This window comes from Nipponia nippon, unplaced genomic scaffold (assembly GCF_047370975.1).
Source record: "Nipponia nippon isolate SJK-2023a ecotype South Korea unplaced genomic scaffold, ASM4737097v1 scaffold_1, whole genome shotgun sequence".
In the NCBI taxonomy this organism is placed as follows: Eukaryota; Metazoa; Chordata; class Aves; order Pelecaniformes; family Threskiornithidae; genus Nipponia; species Nipponia nippon.
The window spans coordinates 670,856-686,448 of NW_028262290.1; the positions used below are offsets into that span (position 1 = coordinate 670,856).

The 15,593-nt window shown below is 67.2% G+C and overlaps 2 protein-coding genes across 7 annotated transcripts in view; one reads left to right on the forward strand and one right to left on the reverse strand.

Annotated features, from left to right (window-relative positions):
- The window catches only part of MROH1 (maestro heat like repeat family member 1), a 56,189-nt gene extending 53,437 nt beyond the window's left edge, over positions 1-2,752 (forward strand). For all 5 annotated transcript variants that reach the window (XM_087731338.1, XM_087731484.1, XM_087731420.1 and 2 more), the window contains 2 exons: positions 264-329; positions 2,089-2,752. In XM_087731338.1, the coding sequence (XP_087587464.1) occupies positions 264-329; positions 2,089-2,174 (152 nt within the window). In that variant the 3' untranslated portion in view covers positions 2,175-2,752. The remainder of the gene's footprint in view (positions 1-263; positions 330-2,088) is intronic.
- Positions 2,753-5,017: 2,265 nt separating this feature from the next.
- The window catches only part of BOP1 (BOP1 ribosomal biogenesis factor), a 68,729-nt gene continuing 58,153 nt past the window's right edge, over positions 5,018-15,593 (reverse strand). For both annotated transcript variants that reach the window (XM_087732056.1, XM_087732144.1), the window contains 13 exons: positions 11,597-11,751; positions 11,204-11,321; positions 10,997-11,098; positions 10,426-10,638; positions 9,716-9,877; positions 9,215-9,295; positions 8,686-8,755; positions 7,382-7,514; positions 6,745-6,925; positions 6,344-6,632; positions 6,097-6,181; positions 5,546-5,653; positions 5,018-5,327 (listed from right to left, as the gene is read on the reverse strand). In XM_087732056.1, the coding sequence (XP_087588182.1) occupies positions 5,174-5,327; positions 5,546-5,653; positions 6,097-6,181; positions 6,344-6,632; positions 6,745-6,925; positions 7,382-7,514; positions 8,686-8,755; positions 9,215-9,295; positions 9,716-9,877; positions 10,426-10,638; positions 10,997-11,098; positions 11,204-11,321; positions 11,597-11,751 (1,851 nt within the window). In that variant the 3' untranslated portion in view covers positions 5,018-5,173. The remainder of the gene's footprint in view (positions 5,328-5,545; positions 5,654-6,096; positions 6,182-6,343; positions 6,633-6,744; positions 6,926-7,381; positions 7,515-8,685; positions 8,756-9,214; positions 9,296-9,715; positions 9,878-10,425; positions 10,639-10,996; positions 11,099-11,203; positions 11,322-11,596; positions 11,752-15,593) is intronic.

Consider the following 15,593-nt stretch of genomic DNA (forward strand, 5'->3'; position numbering starts at 1 on the left):
TGCTTTAGGGCAAGTTACCAGCGCTGCGGGAGGCAGAAACGCTGGCAGGTGACTCCTTAGGGTGCACGTTGGGCAGAGTTGTGCGTGCAACACCGAGGGTGGTCCGCACCTGAGTGGTTGTTGCGGGGTTTCCATTGAGACTCCGCTCAACGTGCTGACGTGGGGACGAGCGACCTGGTGTCCGGCGGCGTGCCGCCGTTACCTCGGATGTGGGGCTCCTCGGTGGATCCAGACCAAGCCCTGACTCTGAAATTCTTCCTCAGGCTTCCTCGTGCTGCACGTGGACGAAGATCACTGTCAGCAAGTGGACCTGGACCAACTCATTTCGGGTGAGTAGGTGCTGCCGCCCGCGGCTTTCGCTGCTGGGGAGCAGGGACTCGCCTCTGCCTGCTGGAGCCGGAGCTCAGCCCTGCGAGATGGGGCTCCCCAGCCTCTGGTGCTGCTGTGCCTGAGGCTCCTGCTCGGCTCTCAGGGCCGGGGCGTGGGCAGCGCCTGGGGCAGCCTCCCGTGGGCCCCCGGGCACCGACAGCGCAGGGGCTTTAGGCCATCGCAGAGGGACGAGGCTGCAATGGGATCCCCTCCCTCCTGGATGCGCCGGCGCGGCGAGATCCAGCGCTGCCCCCAGCAGCACCTGGCTGTGTCCCTGGGTGAGCTGGGGGACACGGGGAATGTCCCCGACCTCACGGTCAGCCCGTGAAGCCAGAGCTGTGGCCAGGGCGAGCCCAGCACCTGCGGGCAGCAGACACGGGGGGGGCCTGGGCTGGAAAGCCAAGGTGCTGCGAGGGGCCGAGCAGTCGGCGTGGGGATGCCGGGACGGCATTTGGGTTGCACCCCGCGGGCGTCCCGGGGCCGAGGTTGCAGCTCAGCCGGGAGCGGGGCTCTGCCCGCATCCGAGCACGGCCCCACCAGGCTGCGCCGCAAGCTCTGGTCCTTGGCCCGCGGCTCAGCGGGCATTTGCAGTGGCTTAGCGTGAGCAGGAGGGGACTCGCAGCGTTTGTTTGTAACGTGTTAACCGTTAAAAGGCAGAGTTAGGGCTCGTTATGAAGGGCTAATAAAAAGTCGACTTGAAGCTGGTGGCATTTTGGAGCTGAGTTAAGTAATTTTCCTGGATTTCAGGGATTTTTTCCCTGTCACTAGTGACCTCATAGTATATAGTAATGCATGGAAACTTTTGGATTGTTCCAAGGGAGCTTAAAAAACACTAAAAAAGGAAAAACTATCTTTCCGTTGGCTCCCTGAGCCCTTCCAGAAGAAAGAGGCCTGTCTGTTTGAAACAAGTGAAAGATAATCTGCCCGTGTGTGAGTAATCGCTGGAGCGAGCGGGCCTGGATTGGGTTGCGCGAGCTTCCCGTGTTGAGTGGCTCGGCCGCGCGGGGTCCGGGGGGGCTTCGGCGTTACAGCCCGCCCCGGGGCACCCCCGTGGCTGGGCCCGGCCAGGCACGAGGATGCCGCGAGCGGGCACGTAAATCGGGAGCCTGGCTCCCCGCGGGAGCAGGGGGGATCAGGAGGGAGGCGAGGGCTCGCCTGCGCCGGGTAAACAAGCTACTGGAAAAATATTATTATACTTTTACTGCTAGGAAAAACTACCTGGATTGTTTTCTTACTACCGGGAGCTGTTCCAGGCATTAGGAAATCGTGCTGATAGGGGAGGCTTGGCCTGGCGAGCGTCTGCACAGCCCCACGGGCCCCCGGGGGCTCAGCTCCTGGCTCCGCTCCCCTCCCTGGCCCCGGACCCCCACGCCGGGGCCCTTCCCCTCCCCAGGGTGGCGCAGGAGGAGCCCCACCAGCTGCAGCCCTGGAGCCCTCCCCATCCCAGGGCGCAGGGCCAGCAGCCTCCGCAGCACTGCCCTGCTGCCATGGTCCCCTGGGCTGCAGCGCTGGGGGCTCCTGGGGGGCTGAAGAGGACTTGGGGTCCCTGTTCTCCCCTGGAGCGTGTCACAGGGCTGGCAGAGGGGCCCAGCATCCCTGGGACTGGAGCGGAGTTTCTCCTTCCTCGTGTGACGGAGCGAAGCCAGGATGCGGCTGGGGCCAGGGGCGGGTGGCCGTGGCCCCATGGCCCCTGCCATGTCTGTGCTCTGCTCCTTCCAGCTCTGAACCTGCTCCTGAAGGACCCCATCCCCGCTGTCCGTGTGAAGGTGGCAGAGACGCTGGGCCGCCTCGTCAGGATCCTGTGAGCCCCGGGGCACCCCGCCTCCACCACAGCAATAGTTGGGTCGGCTCCTCGCCACGAGCCCCATGGCCCGGGGCACCCACGGGCACTGCCACGTCTTCCTCCATCGAGCACCCGCCTGGCGCCCAGCTCTCCGGCCTCTGCGGCAGCCCCATCATCTTCCTCTGCTCTCGCCAGCCGGTGGGAGCCCGCCCAGCCCCGCGCCTCCACCGCCCCCCTCCAGGACCGGCTTGGTCTGGCCATGGCACTACAGCGGCCGGAGGACACGGTGGGTACACGGCTCCTCTCTGCGGGCTGCTGCGTGGGGTCCTGCTTGACTGATGGGATAAGGGTCCTGGGCAGGGGACGTGGGTGGCAGCGTGTGGAGCCGCGGGCAGGCAGCGTCCCTGGGCTCCCCGCACGGCTCCCACTCAGGACCGAGCCTGAGCCCCCCGGCTGCCTCCAGCCCCTCGTCCCCCCTGCTGCTCCCCGATGCTGAATGTGGGGTTCTGTCCCCCCTGGGGCCCTACTCGATGAATGTCACCGTCCTCTCGACACACGTGTACATAAACGTATTTTTAAATAAAGCTCTTTGCTCCTCGAGCGTTGTGGTGGGGTGAAGGGGAGGAGTGGCCCCCCACGGCCCTGTGAGCCGGGTCATGGCGGGGGCTTGGGGGCGCCGGCTGAGCAGGGGTCCCCTTTGGAGGACGATGCTGGGTCTCTTCTCCCCCTTGCCGAAGGGGAAGCCCAGCACCGGCCCTGGCTCTGCTCCCGGGGTCCCCCTGAGCTGGTCCTGCCCCGTGCGCATGGCGCTGGTGGTGCCCCAGCTGCCCCTGCTCCTTGTCACGGGTTTCTGGCCCTGCACTGGAGCTCCCTGCTCTGCTCATCGCTGGGTTCTTTTTCTCCTTCAGGTTCTGATCCTATTCCAGTCCCTGCTGCTCCTGGCCCCGCTCTGCTCCCTGGGCTCCTTTGCGGGGCTGTATGGGATATGGGGGGTGGGCAGGTGCCTCTGCGGGCACTTTCTCTGCAACCAGAAGCAGCCAAGGGAGGTGTGGGGTGGCAGCGGTCCCGTAGCGTGACCTGGCACCATCCTCCTCGCAGTGCTCCTCCTCAGCACTCAGCGGTGACACCTGCACCCAGCAGGGCTTGCAGTGTCAGTGGTAGTCCCAGCGTCAGTAGGGCTCAGAGTGAACAAGAGCTGCTGTGAGAGAGGCAGGGGTGGTTCGTGCCCAGTGCTGCAGGGAGGGGGGAGAGGCTACTCAGGGCTTGGTGGCAGGAGGTGTCCTGGGAGCTCTTGGCCCTGGCATGGCACAGCGGTGCCCGTGGGCTCTGGTGCTCCCTCGGCTGCTGCCTCTGCACGGGGCTGGGTGGCTGCCGGGGCCTTTCCGTTGTGGTGGGAGAGCCCTTCAGCCCTGCCGGCTCCCCGGGCCCAAACGGCTCTGAAGGCTCTCCCCACCTCCCCGCTGTTCAGCTCCAGCTGGCGGGGGGATTCCTGGGGTGACTGGGCAGGGAGCTGGGCTGCGCCCGGGCTGGGGCTGTGCCAGGCCCTCCCACCCCTCCTCGGTGGTGGGCAATCGCGGGGGCAACCGGGGGGACCCCCCAGCCTCCTTCGCCTCGTTAAGTGGAAGCCCTCGGTGGGCCCTTTGCATTGCGTTTGGTGCCAGCCTTGGCCCGTGGCCCCGCTCTGGGAGAAGCGCAGGCGCTGCGGGACCCTGTAGCGGGGTCCTGCAGGGTGCTGCGTGCTGGGGAGGGCACGCTGGCTCCGGCAGCCCCCAGCCACGTGGGTGCCTGGACCAGAGAGGGTCCCGGCTGGATCCCCCCCAGGCCCGCGGCGGGGAGGGCCGGTTCCTGTGGCCATCCTGGCCTGAGGCCAGTGCTGAGCTCATGCGCGGGATGAGCTCACGGTGGCTGCCGGACCGCAGGGTGCCGAGGGCAGCACGTGGGGATCCTCCGCTGGGACCACGGGCAGGGGGCAGCCAGGGCTCTGCCCCCCGCCTGGGGTGACCCTGGGGACTATGGAGGGGGATGCCGGGGTTAGAGGGGTGCTGGGGGCGGGGACCTAATGCCTTTTGGGCACGGCTGGGGCTGGCTGCTCGCCGTGTCCTTGCACCAGGTGCCCATGGGACCAGCTGTGGGGCAGGGGGTGCCGGGGTTCCCGTTGGTGGCTGCACGGCCCATGCCAGCCCCGCTCTGGCAGCGGGTCCCGTGCCAGCCCTGGTGCATGTCCCCAGCCCGGGTATGGGGCCGGGACCTGCTGCAGCCCAGGAGCCACCGTGAGGACGGGGCTGGGCCAGGCGCTGCGGGACGTGCCCACGGCCGGGGGCACCAGTGCAGGCATCAGGTGATGCCCCCCATGGTGGTGGGGGGTGTGAGTCGGCTGGAGCTGGCGGGGGCAAGTGGAGACCCTGGGGAGGGCCAAGATCAACTTCATCCCGTCTTCTGCCCACCCTTCCATCCCTCCATCCCAGCCTTCCGCTGCCCCACCGCCCTTCCCTCCAGCTGGGGTACCCGGGGAGGGAGGGACGGCGATGCGCAGCCCAGCTCCAGCGCTCCAGCATGCAGCCACCGTGGCGGGGTGGCTTCCCCACAGGGATGGGGGTCAGCCGGGGCTGGGGCAGGACAGGTCCTGCCTGCTCAATACCGCTGTCTGGGAGCAGCTCTCCTGGCCAGGCCGTGGTGAGCTCCAGGGCCCGGCAGCGATAGCAAACACCGCAAGAGCTGTGGGGAAGGGCAGCCGTGCCGGCCGGAGGGCGCCGCGCTGGGCTGGGGGAGGCAGCAGCACCGAGCGGGTTTTTGGCAGGGGGATCCGTGCGTCCCCACGGCCTCGGTCCGGCGCAGACTGAGCCAGCAATGCAGGACAAAGCGGCGCAGGATTGTATCCAAAAGAGTTTAATGAGAAAGGCCTCAGGAGTCGGTGTGCAGGAGCGGGCGTGATGTTCCTGGCAGAGCACGGTGGTCCCAGCGCTGCCCCTCGCCCGCAGGGTACCGGTGTTGGGTTGGGGGTGCGCTGGCCCTGGGCAGCAGCTATGTGTAGAGCCGGACGGTGCCATCGGCACCGGAGGAGAAGACCCAGGGCTGGGTGGGGTGGAAGAGCACGTCGAGGACGCCCAGGTCCAACGTCAGCACGTGGCCCTTCAGCACCTTCACAGGCACCAGCAGTGGGTTCTGCAGCAGGTCGCTGCGGTGGAGGAGACAGGTCAACACCGGGCTTTGGCTCCCTCCCTCCGACCTCCCTGGGGCATCCCCAGAGTCACCCCACAAGCGCTGCTCCCCTCAAGGCGCAGGCAGCACCGCACCCTCCCTGCCCAGCAGCTCCTCTCCGCCTCTGCCGTGCCGCAGCTTGCCAGAGGAGAGGGGAGCTGACCCCAAACCCCCGTGGCTTCCCCCACCACGTACTTGTAGACCATGCCATGGCAAACGATGACGGTCCCGTCGTCCGAGCCCGAGGCGAAGAGCGGGTAGTGCTTGTGGAAGGCCACGCTCCGCAGCGCTTTCTTGTGGTGCCTGCAAAGACGGCGGGTGCGATGTCAGGGCAAGGGGTGGCCGCTCTGCCCCTGTCCTGCCCCTTGGCCGGGGCACCCGGGTCTGCGCACAGCCAGGCTTTAGGGACCCCAAGCTCTGCTGTGAATGTATAGGAGGGGAGAGGGCAACTGGGACAGACTGGGACCTGCTGTGGGCAGCTCAAACCAGCCCAGCACCTACAGCCATAGAGGCTTTGCCCTGCCCTGAGCCCTGGGAGAGCTGTGGGCACGGTCCCCCACCCCGGCACAGGAGAGCTGTGAGACACCAACACGCTGGGCAGGGCTGGCTGCTCCTGGCACAGCCCCGACGGGCTCCATCCTGCTGCCAGGTCCCAGGAGAGGGAACAGCCCTGGGAAGCTGTGGGGTTTCGGGGGGCTGCCGGCAGGTTAGTGGGGTGCAGAGGCTGGCCCTGGCCTGGGGCTCACCGCAGCAGCTGGTAGGGCCTGGTGGAGAGGTCCAGGTCAAACCAGGCCAGCTTGCTGTCGTAGCTGCCGCAGATGATGTTGTCACCTGTGAGAGGGAACAGGGCATTACTGGGGCTGCCCGCGAACCCCACGGTGTCCTGCCAGCAACCAGAGCGCTGCCTGCACCACTGGCAGCCTGGCTGAGCAGGACGCTCCCTACTGGCTTACAAGACCCAGCAGCTCCTTGGGGAGCACGCAGGCCACGTACCTCCAGGGTGGATGGCCATGCTGGACACCCACTTGCAGTTTGTCATCAGCTTCTTGGTGAGCTCCTGCTTGAGGAGGTTGTAGACGCGGACGTAGCGCTGGGTGGCCACGAAGAAGTAGGGCCGGATGGGGTGGAAGAGCACGCACTGCACCAGCCCCTTGCTCTTGCGGAAGGGGTTCTGGCTCCAGCGCTTGCTGGTCTGGTGAATCAGCACTTGCATGTTGCTGTTGTCAGAGACAACGCTGGCGAAGTAGTCGCCTTTGCCGTGCCAGGTCACCTGCTTCACGGCCTGCGGAGAGCGGGGCAGCCACGGGTCAGACCCATCGGTGGGACTGCCCCACGCCTCCCCAGGGAGCAGCCCCCCGGCCAGCCTGGCTCCCGTGGGGCCTCCCCGTCCCCACCTTGCTGTGCTGGACCACCAGCCGGACGCCTCTGCCGTGCTCCTCCATGGTGGCTGTCACCCACTGCACGGGCTGGACCCGCTCCTCCTCCGGCGCCACGTAGGACTCGAGCAGCTGGTCGGTGGCCCCGTAGAGCAGCTTGTCCCCGAGGCAGGGGTTCACCAGCAGCACCGACTGCTCCCTGCGGTGTGGGACGAGTGTATGGGTCAGGGCATCGCCCAGGAGAGGAAACCCCTCTGCAAGCCCCACGCTGCCAGGGGATGGCCCCAGCCCAGGGCCAGGGCCACGGGGAGGGATGTGTGGGACTCTGCGAGCAGCCAGGCCCTTCTGTAGGCCAGCAAAGAGAGGAGAGCTTGGGGCAGCTCGGTCATAGCCCGAATGCCCCGGGGAGGATGGTGGGGACTGACTGGTGTCTCCACAGAAGAATGAGGGCCACCAAACAAAGCGGGAGGCAGGGTCACAGCGAGCAGAGGTGGCTTTGCACACCACAGTGCGGCCATTCTCGCTGCTGGGGGTGCCACAAGTTTGCAGGTGTTCCTCGGAGGCTGGACAGGCTTTGGGAGAGGAAATCCAGCAACTGCTCCAGCTCAGGGAGCTCCTGGCTGGAGGATGATGAAGGCCACGCTGGGACACTCACACGCAGATGGCCACCAGGCAGATGGTGGCGTTGGGGTTCCAGGCGACGCTCTTCACCACGCCGCCCACGGGCAGCGTCTTCATGCAGCGAGCCGTACAGACCTCCCAGAACCGCACCGTGCAGTCATCGGAGCCTGCGGGACAGGATGGGGTGGGCCAGGGCCAGGGCCAGGGCCAGGCACGGCTCCCCCCAGGGATGCTGCACCGGGGGCTGCCACGGCTCGGCTCAGCGGCACGGGGCTCCGGGGCACGTCGCCAAGCCAGAGGGGAGAGCAGCCCCGAGCCCCACAGCACTGCCCCTGCCCACAGCCTTTGGGGAGGAGCACTGGGAGCAGCAAGAGGGACGCAGCAGCGCCCCAGCGCCCGCGATTCCCTAGCAGCTTCTCTGCATGACAGCAGCTCCAGCACCACGAAGGCGAGACGTGACCGGGGGCTGCTGCCGAGAGAACAGGCCCCCATCCTGCTCCCTCCAGCTCCGCGTCTGTGCCCGTGGTCCCCCTCCTGATGCGCGCAGCTCCCGGCGCAGCTGCTGTGCTGGCAGGATGCCTGGCTCAGCTCGGCACGGCATGGTGCGGCCCCGTCTAGCTGTGAGATGCAGGCAGGCAGCTCCCCAGGCAGGCAGTTCCCCGGGCAGGCTTTTCCACGGGCAGGCGTGGCGGGAGCAGGTAGCCGGCGGTGTGCGCGCGTCCCCGCAGGTCGGGTTATTTTTAACGCCTGATCTCAGCCACTTTCCCAGCCCAGGGCCAGGAATTCCACGTTGTGCAACCAACCGACACCGCGGCCACCGGGAGCTGGCAGCCTGGAAACTCCAGCGCTATAAAAAGCACATGTGCCTTTGTGGGCTGTTAAACTGCCATCTGCTCTCAATCTCCAGCCTCCGGCCGGCCGCGCAGGGCTCCGCGTTTACTCCTCCAGCCTCACTTTCTCCACTGCTGAGCGGGAGGGACGCAGGCTCCTGGGTGGGGTCCCGAGAGCGGCTGGAAAAACCCACGGAGCTTTCTGGAGGCAACGCGCCTTCCCGCAGGCTGGGGGACACGCGCTGCTGTCTTGGGCAGCCGCAGGACTCCCAGGGATGCTCCCAGCCTCCTGCCAGGCTTCCCCCACAGCTGTGCACCGGTGGAGGGGGCTGGCAGGCGCCTGACCACTCACAGGAACCCCAGCTCTCAAACGCACGCAGGGTGGCAGCCTGGCTGCCCCGAGCCCCGCACTGGCACGGGGTGACACTGGGACCAGCTCCGGCACTGGGGCCAGGCCAGCAGTGCCCGGCGTGTCCAGAATGCCTCGGTCTGGGGGGCGAATCCTTACCTGACACCAGCCACTGCCCGCTGGGAGAGATGCTGAGGCAACGCACCAGGCTGGTGTGCCCGCGGTAGACCTGGGGGGGAGACGGGAGGCGGGTGAGGGCCCCACGCAGCCCAGCGGCTCCTCTGTGGGGACGTCCCTGCCCGGCCCCGGGTTCCTCAAGCGGGGAGAGGGGGCCTGGGGTCATTTGTGTCTAGAGGACAGCAGAGGTCTGCATGCCGCCAGCCACCCTGCATGAGCAGACCTGGGGCCCCTGCTCTTTCCCCGGGGCAGGTCCCCTGCTCTGCCCATCCTCAACGGCACTGGTCCCACTCCTGCCTCACCCGCTGCGGGCAGGACCCCGCTGCCGCCTGGCTCTGCCCAGCAGGGGCTGCAGGGCAGGTTCTCTCCCTCCAGGAAAGCAGGCAGCAGCTGTGCCCAGAACAGCCGTTATGGGTGCGTGGGCATGCCCGGTCTCACCAGGACTGCCTTGGCCACAGCCCACCGCCAAGGGCATGCACAGCAGCCCCCCCGGCTCCGCGCATCCACTTACCAGGGCCTGGGTGGTCGGGAAGGGCTGCAGGTCCCGTGGCTTCGGCAGCTTGGGGATCAGGTCCTCCGGGTCCACATTGACCTGTGAGAGGCAGGCGGTGAGCCAGACCCAGGCTGCACCTCGGCCCCCCAGCACTCCCCCGGCGCCGGTGCTGGTGCCCGGCGTGCACAGGCCGTACAGCCCCGCAGCTCCAGGGCAGGCTCGGGTCGGAAAGCCCGGGCGTGGGGCTCTGAGCCAGAGGGGGGGGGTCACAAGACAGCACTTTTGCGAGCATGGGCACAGCCCTGTCCCAGCTCAGGAGCTCTGCAGCGAGCTGGGACCGGCACTGCGGGTAGGTGAGGGGCAAGAGGCCTTTAGGAGCAGCAGTTTGTGCCCCAGAGCATCGCGGGCCCCTGACCATCCGGGTGGCATCGGGGCATACGCAGGCTCGAGCAGAGGCCAGTCTGAAACGTCCCCAGGACATCTGGGGGGGGGGTGGGGGGGAGTACGGGAAGCCCTCACCCGCATCTTCCTCTGGCGCGGGCAGAGGTAGAGGTCCAGGCAGCGCTCGAAGCGCTCGTGGATGAAGCGGGAGTAGGCAGGCACCGCCCGCAGGCACCGGTACTGCTGGGGCACGAAGTTCAGCTTCCGCTCGGCTGGCTCCTGCTGCTCCCAGGCCAGCTTCTGCGGGGCGGAGGGGACCCGGGTCGGCACCCCCGGATGGTGAGGTGCCGCTGCCCCAGCCCCGACACATCCCCACGAGCCCAGCAAGAACCATCCTCACGCTGGTTTCTCGCCGGCCAGCACCACGCCACTCCGCAAGACACCGCGCTTACCCGCTCTGCCCCAACGCTCCCTGTCTGCCTCCAGCCGAGCCCTCCTCAGCCTGCCAGGGTTTTGCTGCCTGTTTTTGCCCCCCAGCCCCTGGGCTGAACGTGCTTCTGGACGCAGCGTGCCAGGACGAACCCCGCCCGCGGACACCCCGCAGCAGCTTCGCTTGGAGGCTGTAGCTTTCTGTCGCAGGGACACCCCTCACCCTGGGTTTTTTTTATTCAGGGGGCTGAGGAACCTTTGCTTTCATTTTCCTTGCAAGGTCTCGACTCATCTCGACACAACGCGGTCTCTAGGGTGCGACTTCCCCCGCTGCCCTCCCCGGCCCCGGCACCTACTGAGCTCCCCGTGTGCCCAGTGCTTTGCCCTGTGGCTCCTGCCGGCCCACGGCCCCCCCTTACCTCCTCCTCGCTGAGCAGGTACTCGGGTGGGGGGTTGTAGGACTCCTCGTGCCCGGGCAGCTTCATCTTGGGGGCTGGGACGTGCATCTTGTGGCGGCCCAGGATGGAGTTGGGATCCTCGTGAGCCCAGAGGTCGTAGTACGTAGGTGTGTCGTCCTTGGGCTTACGGGGCTTGATCCAGCCCATCTTGATGGCGTGGACTAGCTTGGAGACCTGTGGGGCAAGGAGAGGTCACCCCCAGGAGCCACAGGACTCTGCAGGCTTGGGGAGGAGGAGGTGTGGGATGTGAGGATGGAAATGAAAGCTGCCGGGTGCAACTCTGCAGCCCTGGGAGCCCGGGGGGGCTGCACAGCACTGGAGGACTTGGCACGGGTTTACACGTGGACACAAGCTGCTGCAGCAGGAACAGTCGTGGGGGTGGGTGGGCCACGGCAGGGACAGGAGGGACTGAGGACAGGAGAACAGCCACAGTCACCAGCTTTCAGCGCTGCTGGCTGCCTGGGGGCTCCAGCCACAAGCAGAGTTTGGCTTTGTGCTCCCAGCTCACCCAAGGAGCCGTCAGACCTCTCACCTTCTCCTTCTCGATGAGGGAGGGGATGAAGCTCCGCTTGTCCGCTGGGCGATTCGTCACTGGGTGGATCATGACCTCGTGGGTGAAGAAGTCAACGGCTGGCTGGGGAGACACAGACCCGTGTGGCAGTGGCAGCTGTGCTGCCCCTGCCCGTCCTGCGGCAACCCAGCACCCGGAGCAAGCGCAGAGGGTGCACCCCGACCCTACCTCGTAGGGATTGAAGTGGACATCCCCAAACTGCCCTCTCTGGAGCCGATGCACCAGGTCCACCTGCTCGTCTGTCAGCTTTATGTCTGCACCCGTCATCTTGTCCTGGACCGTTCGCCTGCAGGGAACCAGATGGGACAGGGTTAGGGCTGGACTGCAGCATCCGTCCCCGACGGTGGTACAAGCCCCACTACCTTGAAGCCCCGGCCTCCCGGAGCCACACGCCAGGAGTCACACCGGGAGACCTCGAGGTCTCCAGTCTGTACTCTACAGCCCTAGGCTCCGGGGAGTTGGGGTGTTTCACGCCCTGGTGTGCACGTGTGTGGACACACACGCTCCAGGTGGGGAGCACGTCACACCGTGCACCGACGCGGCCCTCCCCGACGTGCTCACCAGTAGTCGGGGTTCTCCATCTTCTCCAGGAACATGTCTAGCTCGTCCTTGTTCCGGATGGGCTTGTAGATCTTCTTGCCCTCCAGGTTGTAGCCGATGTGTGGGAAGTCCTGGTACCACTCCATGGGGATGTTGCCCACTGTGTTGCGAATGTCCTGGAGGGGAGCGGAGGGAAGAGGTGTGAGGGGAGGGCAGGGGACACCGGTTCAAGCAGATGCACCCCGGGGTGCTGGGGGGGGTAAAAAGCGGGGGGCACCCAGATATGGGCTGACACAGAGGGGCTGAACCCTGCTGCCTCCCCTTGCCCATCTGCAGGCACTGCAAAGCAGCAACGGTGCCCAGGCAGGTGCTCTGCCTGCGGCTCGCGGTGAAGATGCCCCAAGCCCTCCCAGCGGGAGCGAAGCAAACCCCAAGCTGCTGATGCCCGCTGCCGCGCTGCACTGCCCCGGCACCCACGTGCTGCAGGCAGCCGGGGCGGCACGAGGCTGCAGAGGGGTGCACCGGGACCGGGGAGGCTGGGAGGGCACTGACTGAACCCCGAAGCTGCAGGGGGGTGAGGAGGCCTGGCTGCGAGCACGCCTCCAACCCCAGCGCCCTGCACGACCGTGGGCAGCCCTGAGCTGCGCTTCGTTAGGGGACGGGCAGCCCCTTCCTCCGCGCTCGGGGCGGAGGACGCAAGCGTCAAGGTAAGCAGCGCCTGGGCTCGTTTACCGCAGCAGGAAGAGTTTAAAGACCTTTTCATGGCTTGATGAGCGGGAACACCGGAGCACGGCGTTGGCTGCAGCCAGGCTTCAGCTGCCTGCTGGAGCGCGCGGGCAGGGGGCTGCGGGCGGTCAGCAGAGCCGCAGCTGAGCACATTCCTGCGTCCGTCCCGCAGACAGGAGCGTGCCTCACATTTTCCGATCGCCAGCTGCCAGGCCTGCTCCCCCTGCACACGCACGCACGCACGTGCAGGCACACGCACACCCGGCCAGCCGCTGCCTTTCTTGGCTGCCTGCACCGGGAGCAGGCAGCTGCCCCCAACGCACCGGTGGCTTCATCCCTCCCCTTGGCCCCATGGCCACCGGGGTCTGCACGTGGCCACGGGTCCTGCAGCTCTGGAGCAGGAGCAGCTCCTGGCATCATGGTGCGCTGGTGAAGCGGGCCAGCCGGCACCGCGGGCACGTTTCAGGGATGCTGCTGGGCTCCACATCTCCTGTCCCTGACACCGGTGGGGAGCATGGGGGACGGCTGCCCCCATCCCCATGAGCAGCTCGCATGGGGACGTGCTGCGGAGATCACCTGTCCCTGACCTGCTGCCGTCCTTGGACCAACGGAGGCTGCGGACGGAGGAAACATGGGAGCTGCTTTGCTTCCCTTTACCGGCGGCTGGGGGCAGGAACCAGCCCCTGAGGGGGCTCCGGACTCCCGCTGGCTCCCCATCGGGACCTGCTGCCCCAGCGCATCTGGGCCCTGGGGATGGCTCCAGCTGGGGCCTGATGCCAAGCCCACAGGCAGAGAGGGGGCAGATGGGGAGGTTTCGCTCTGCACCCCCCTGGACAGGAGCGAGGGGATGTTCGGCAAAGGTGGGAGATTCAAACCCGGTCACAAAATTGCTCTCGCTCAACCCACAGACCGGCGGCAGCGCTCGCAGCCACGGCACATCACCAAAGCACCGAGGGGGTCCCGGTGGCGATTGGGCACTTCTGTGGGCAACGCAGGCCTCCAGACTCAGCACCGTTGACAGCAAAGCCACGGCGTACCTTGGGCACGGAGCCCCTGCAGCTACATGAGGGCAGGATGCGACCCGACGGGCAGGGGTCAGGCAGACGCTGGGCAGGTAGGTGGTCCTGCCTGCTCCCCAGCGCCAGCCCCTGCTCCTCGCCTGCACCGGCCGCATCCTGCTCCTCGGGGCTGGCGGGGTCGGGCAGGAGCGGGGAGCAAGGGCCCTCCTTCTCCCAGCTGCCCTCACGTTGCAGAAGGCAGAGACCCCCTCCCCAATTACAGCCACAGAGGGACGAAGGTGTGAAGGCGACCTGTGCCCCGTACACCCCGCAGTCAGGGGTCACCCTCGCCCCGCAGCACCATCTGGTCCCCATAAACACTTGCAAACGACACGGAGCCTCCCACCGACCGACGCCTGGAGCCCCAGGAAGGCAGAGCCGGCAGGAGCCCCTGGGGCCAGCCCGGACCCATCCGCCGCTCTCCGAGCAGAGTCAGCGCAGGACGTGCGCAACCCCTGCGGGGATCCGGGCAGGAATTTTCCCCTCAGCACCAGCAAGGGCTGACCCAGTCCTGGGAAGCCGGTGCTGCGCTTGGCTGGAGGCTGCGTGCTGCTGGGGCACGGCCGAGACCCCGGCGGCTTCCTGGACCACCTGGGACTGAGCCGGCAGAGCCCCTGCATCTGCGGGCTGAGCTCCCCTGGGTCACTGCCCTCTGCAGCTGCCCAGCTGAGGCTCGTGCAGACAGACAGACAGACAGACAGACACGGGGATATTGGCTCTGGAAGCCTCATCCTGTGGCTGGCAGCGGGAAAGCCGTTATCCAAGAGGCCTCCGGGAGCCCGGTGCAGGCTGCCCTGCAGCCACCTGCCCCTGGGATGCCCCAGCACGGCCCCAGGTGATGGCAGTGAGATGCCCGATGCCCACCGCTCTCCTCGCCGCAGGCAGCCACGCCACCCGTGCAGTGCTGCCAGCTCTGGGCCAGGCACGAGCTTGCAGCCACCGTGTCTGCCGGGGCTGGAGCTGCTGCCTCACCTGGGAAGGAGATTGCAGCAAAGAGCAACGGCGCAGCCGCCGCCGGCTCCCTGAGGGGCTGCCAGGCAGAGGCAGGAGGCCCCACAGGCACGGGGACCGCTCCACCCCGCTGCCCGCTCGCAGCAGCCCCTGGGACCTGCGCAGGACGAGGGACCGGCGACGGGGTCAGTGACAACCGACGCTTGGGGCTGGCTCCTGTTCTCAGCACCGAGCGTGACTCCGGCGCTCCCGGGCAGCACGAGGCACGCTCGCCAGGCAGAGGCGTACGGCTGTCTGTCCAGCTGCACCCTGCTGTGTTTCTAGCAGTACGTGCTCCTGGAGCAGCGTGCTCATGTGCTCACACCGCTGCACGGCTCACTCGGTTGCAGGGGTCCCTGCCGGCAGCGGCGAGGCTGGGACGCAAGGCCCTGGGAGCAGGAGCTGGGCAGTGCCACACGTGGCACTGAGCCCCTGGGGAGAAGCAGGGGAGGGGACGCAGCAGTGCTGCCCACCCAGCCTGCAGGCAGCGGCGCTGGAGCCGCTCTGCTTCACCTCCGGGGGGGCAGGCAGGCTGGGCAGTGATGGCCTTCAGCTGTAGAGACGCGGTCAGCGTAGAGACAGGCAAGTATTTTTAACACCCTGGGCTGCTGCGCAGGGAGGGCTGCCTTGCCTGGAGCCTGGAAGCCCAGACTGGGCGTCTCTTCCCGAAGGCCAGCTCAGCTCCGCCAGGAGCTGCGGACTTGACGCAGGAATCCCTGGGCGAAGCTCTTGCCAGGAGCACAGACAGGATCCCAGCAGGCCTGGAACATTTTCCCCTCAAACGCGAGCCTCGGGGTCCCGTGCTGGCCACGCGGGAGCACACCCTGGCTGCATGCTGCGAGGACGCCCGGGAGCTCCTGCCCCAGCCTGGACCTCGAAGTGGGAGATGCCCCATGCAGCACCGGCTGGGCAGCACCTGCTGGCACGGCCCGGCAAGGATGGGCTCAGTGCCGGCAGGATGCCCCATGCGCTCGTCCCGTCCCCGGTGCTTACGTGCCTGGCACAGACACCCCAGTGACCGCTGGGGAGGACACTGGGAGGCCCCGACCAGGTGTCCCTAGCTCTGGTTGTTCTGGGGCAGGGAGCAAACCCCAGAGCACTGACGGTGCTGTCGGGTAGGTCAGGACCGGGGTCTCAGCCCTGGCAAAATCCCGCAGGGACGCACATGCCTGGGGCCACCACGGCCGGGCTGCAGCTCCCCCACGGGGCTAATCCCCAGCAGTGGGATCTGCATCCCCCACAGC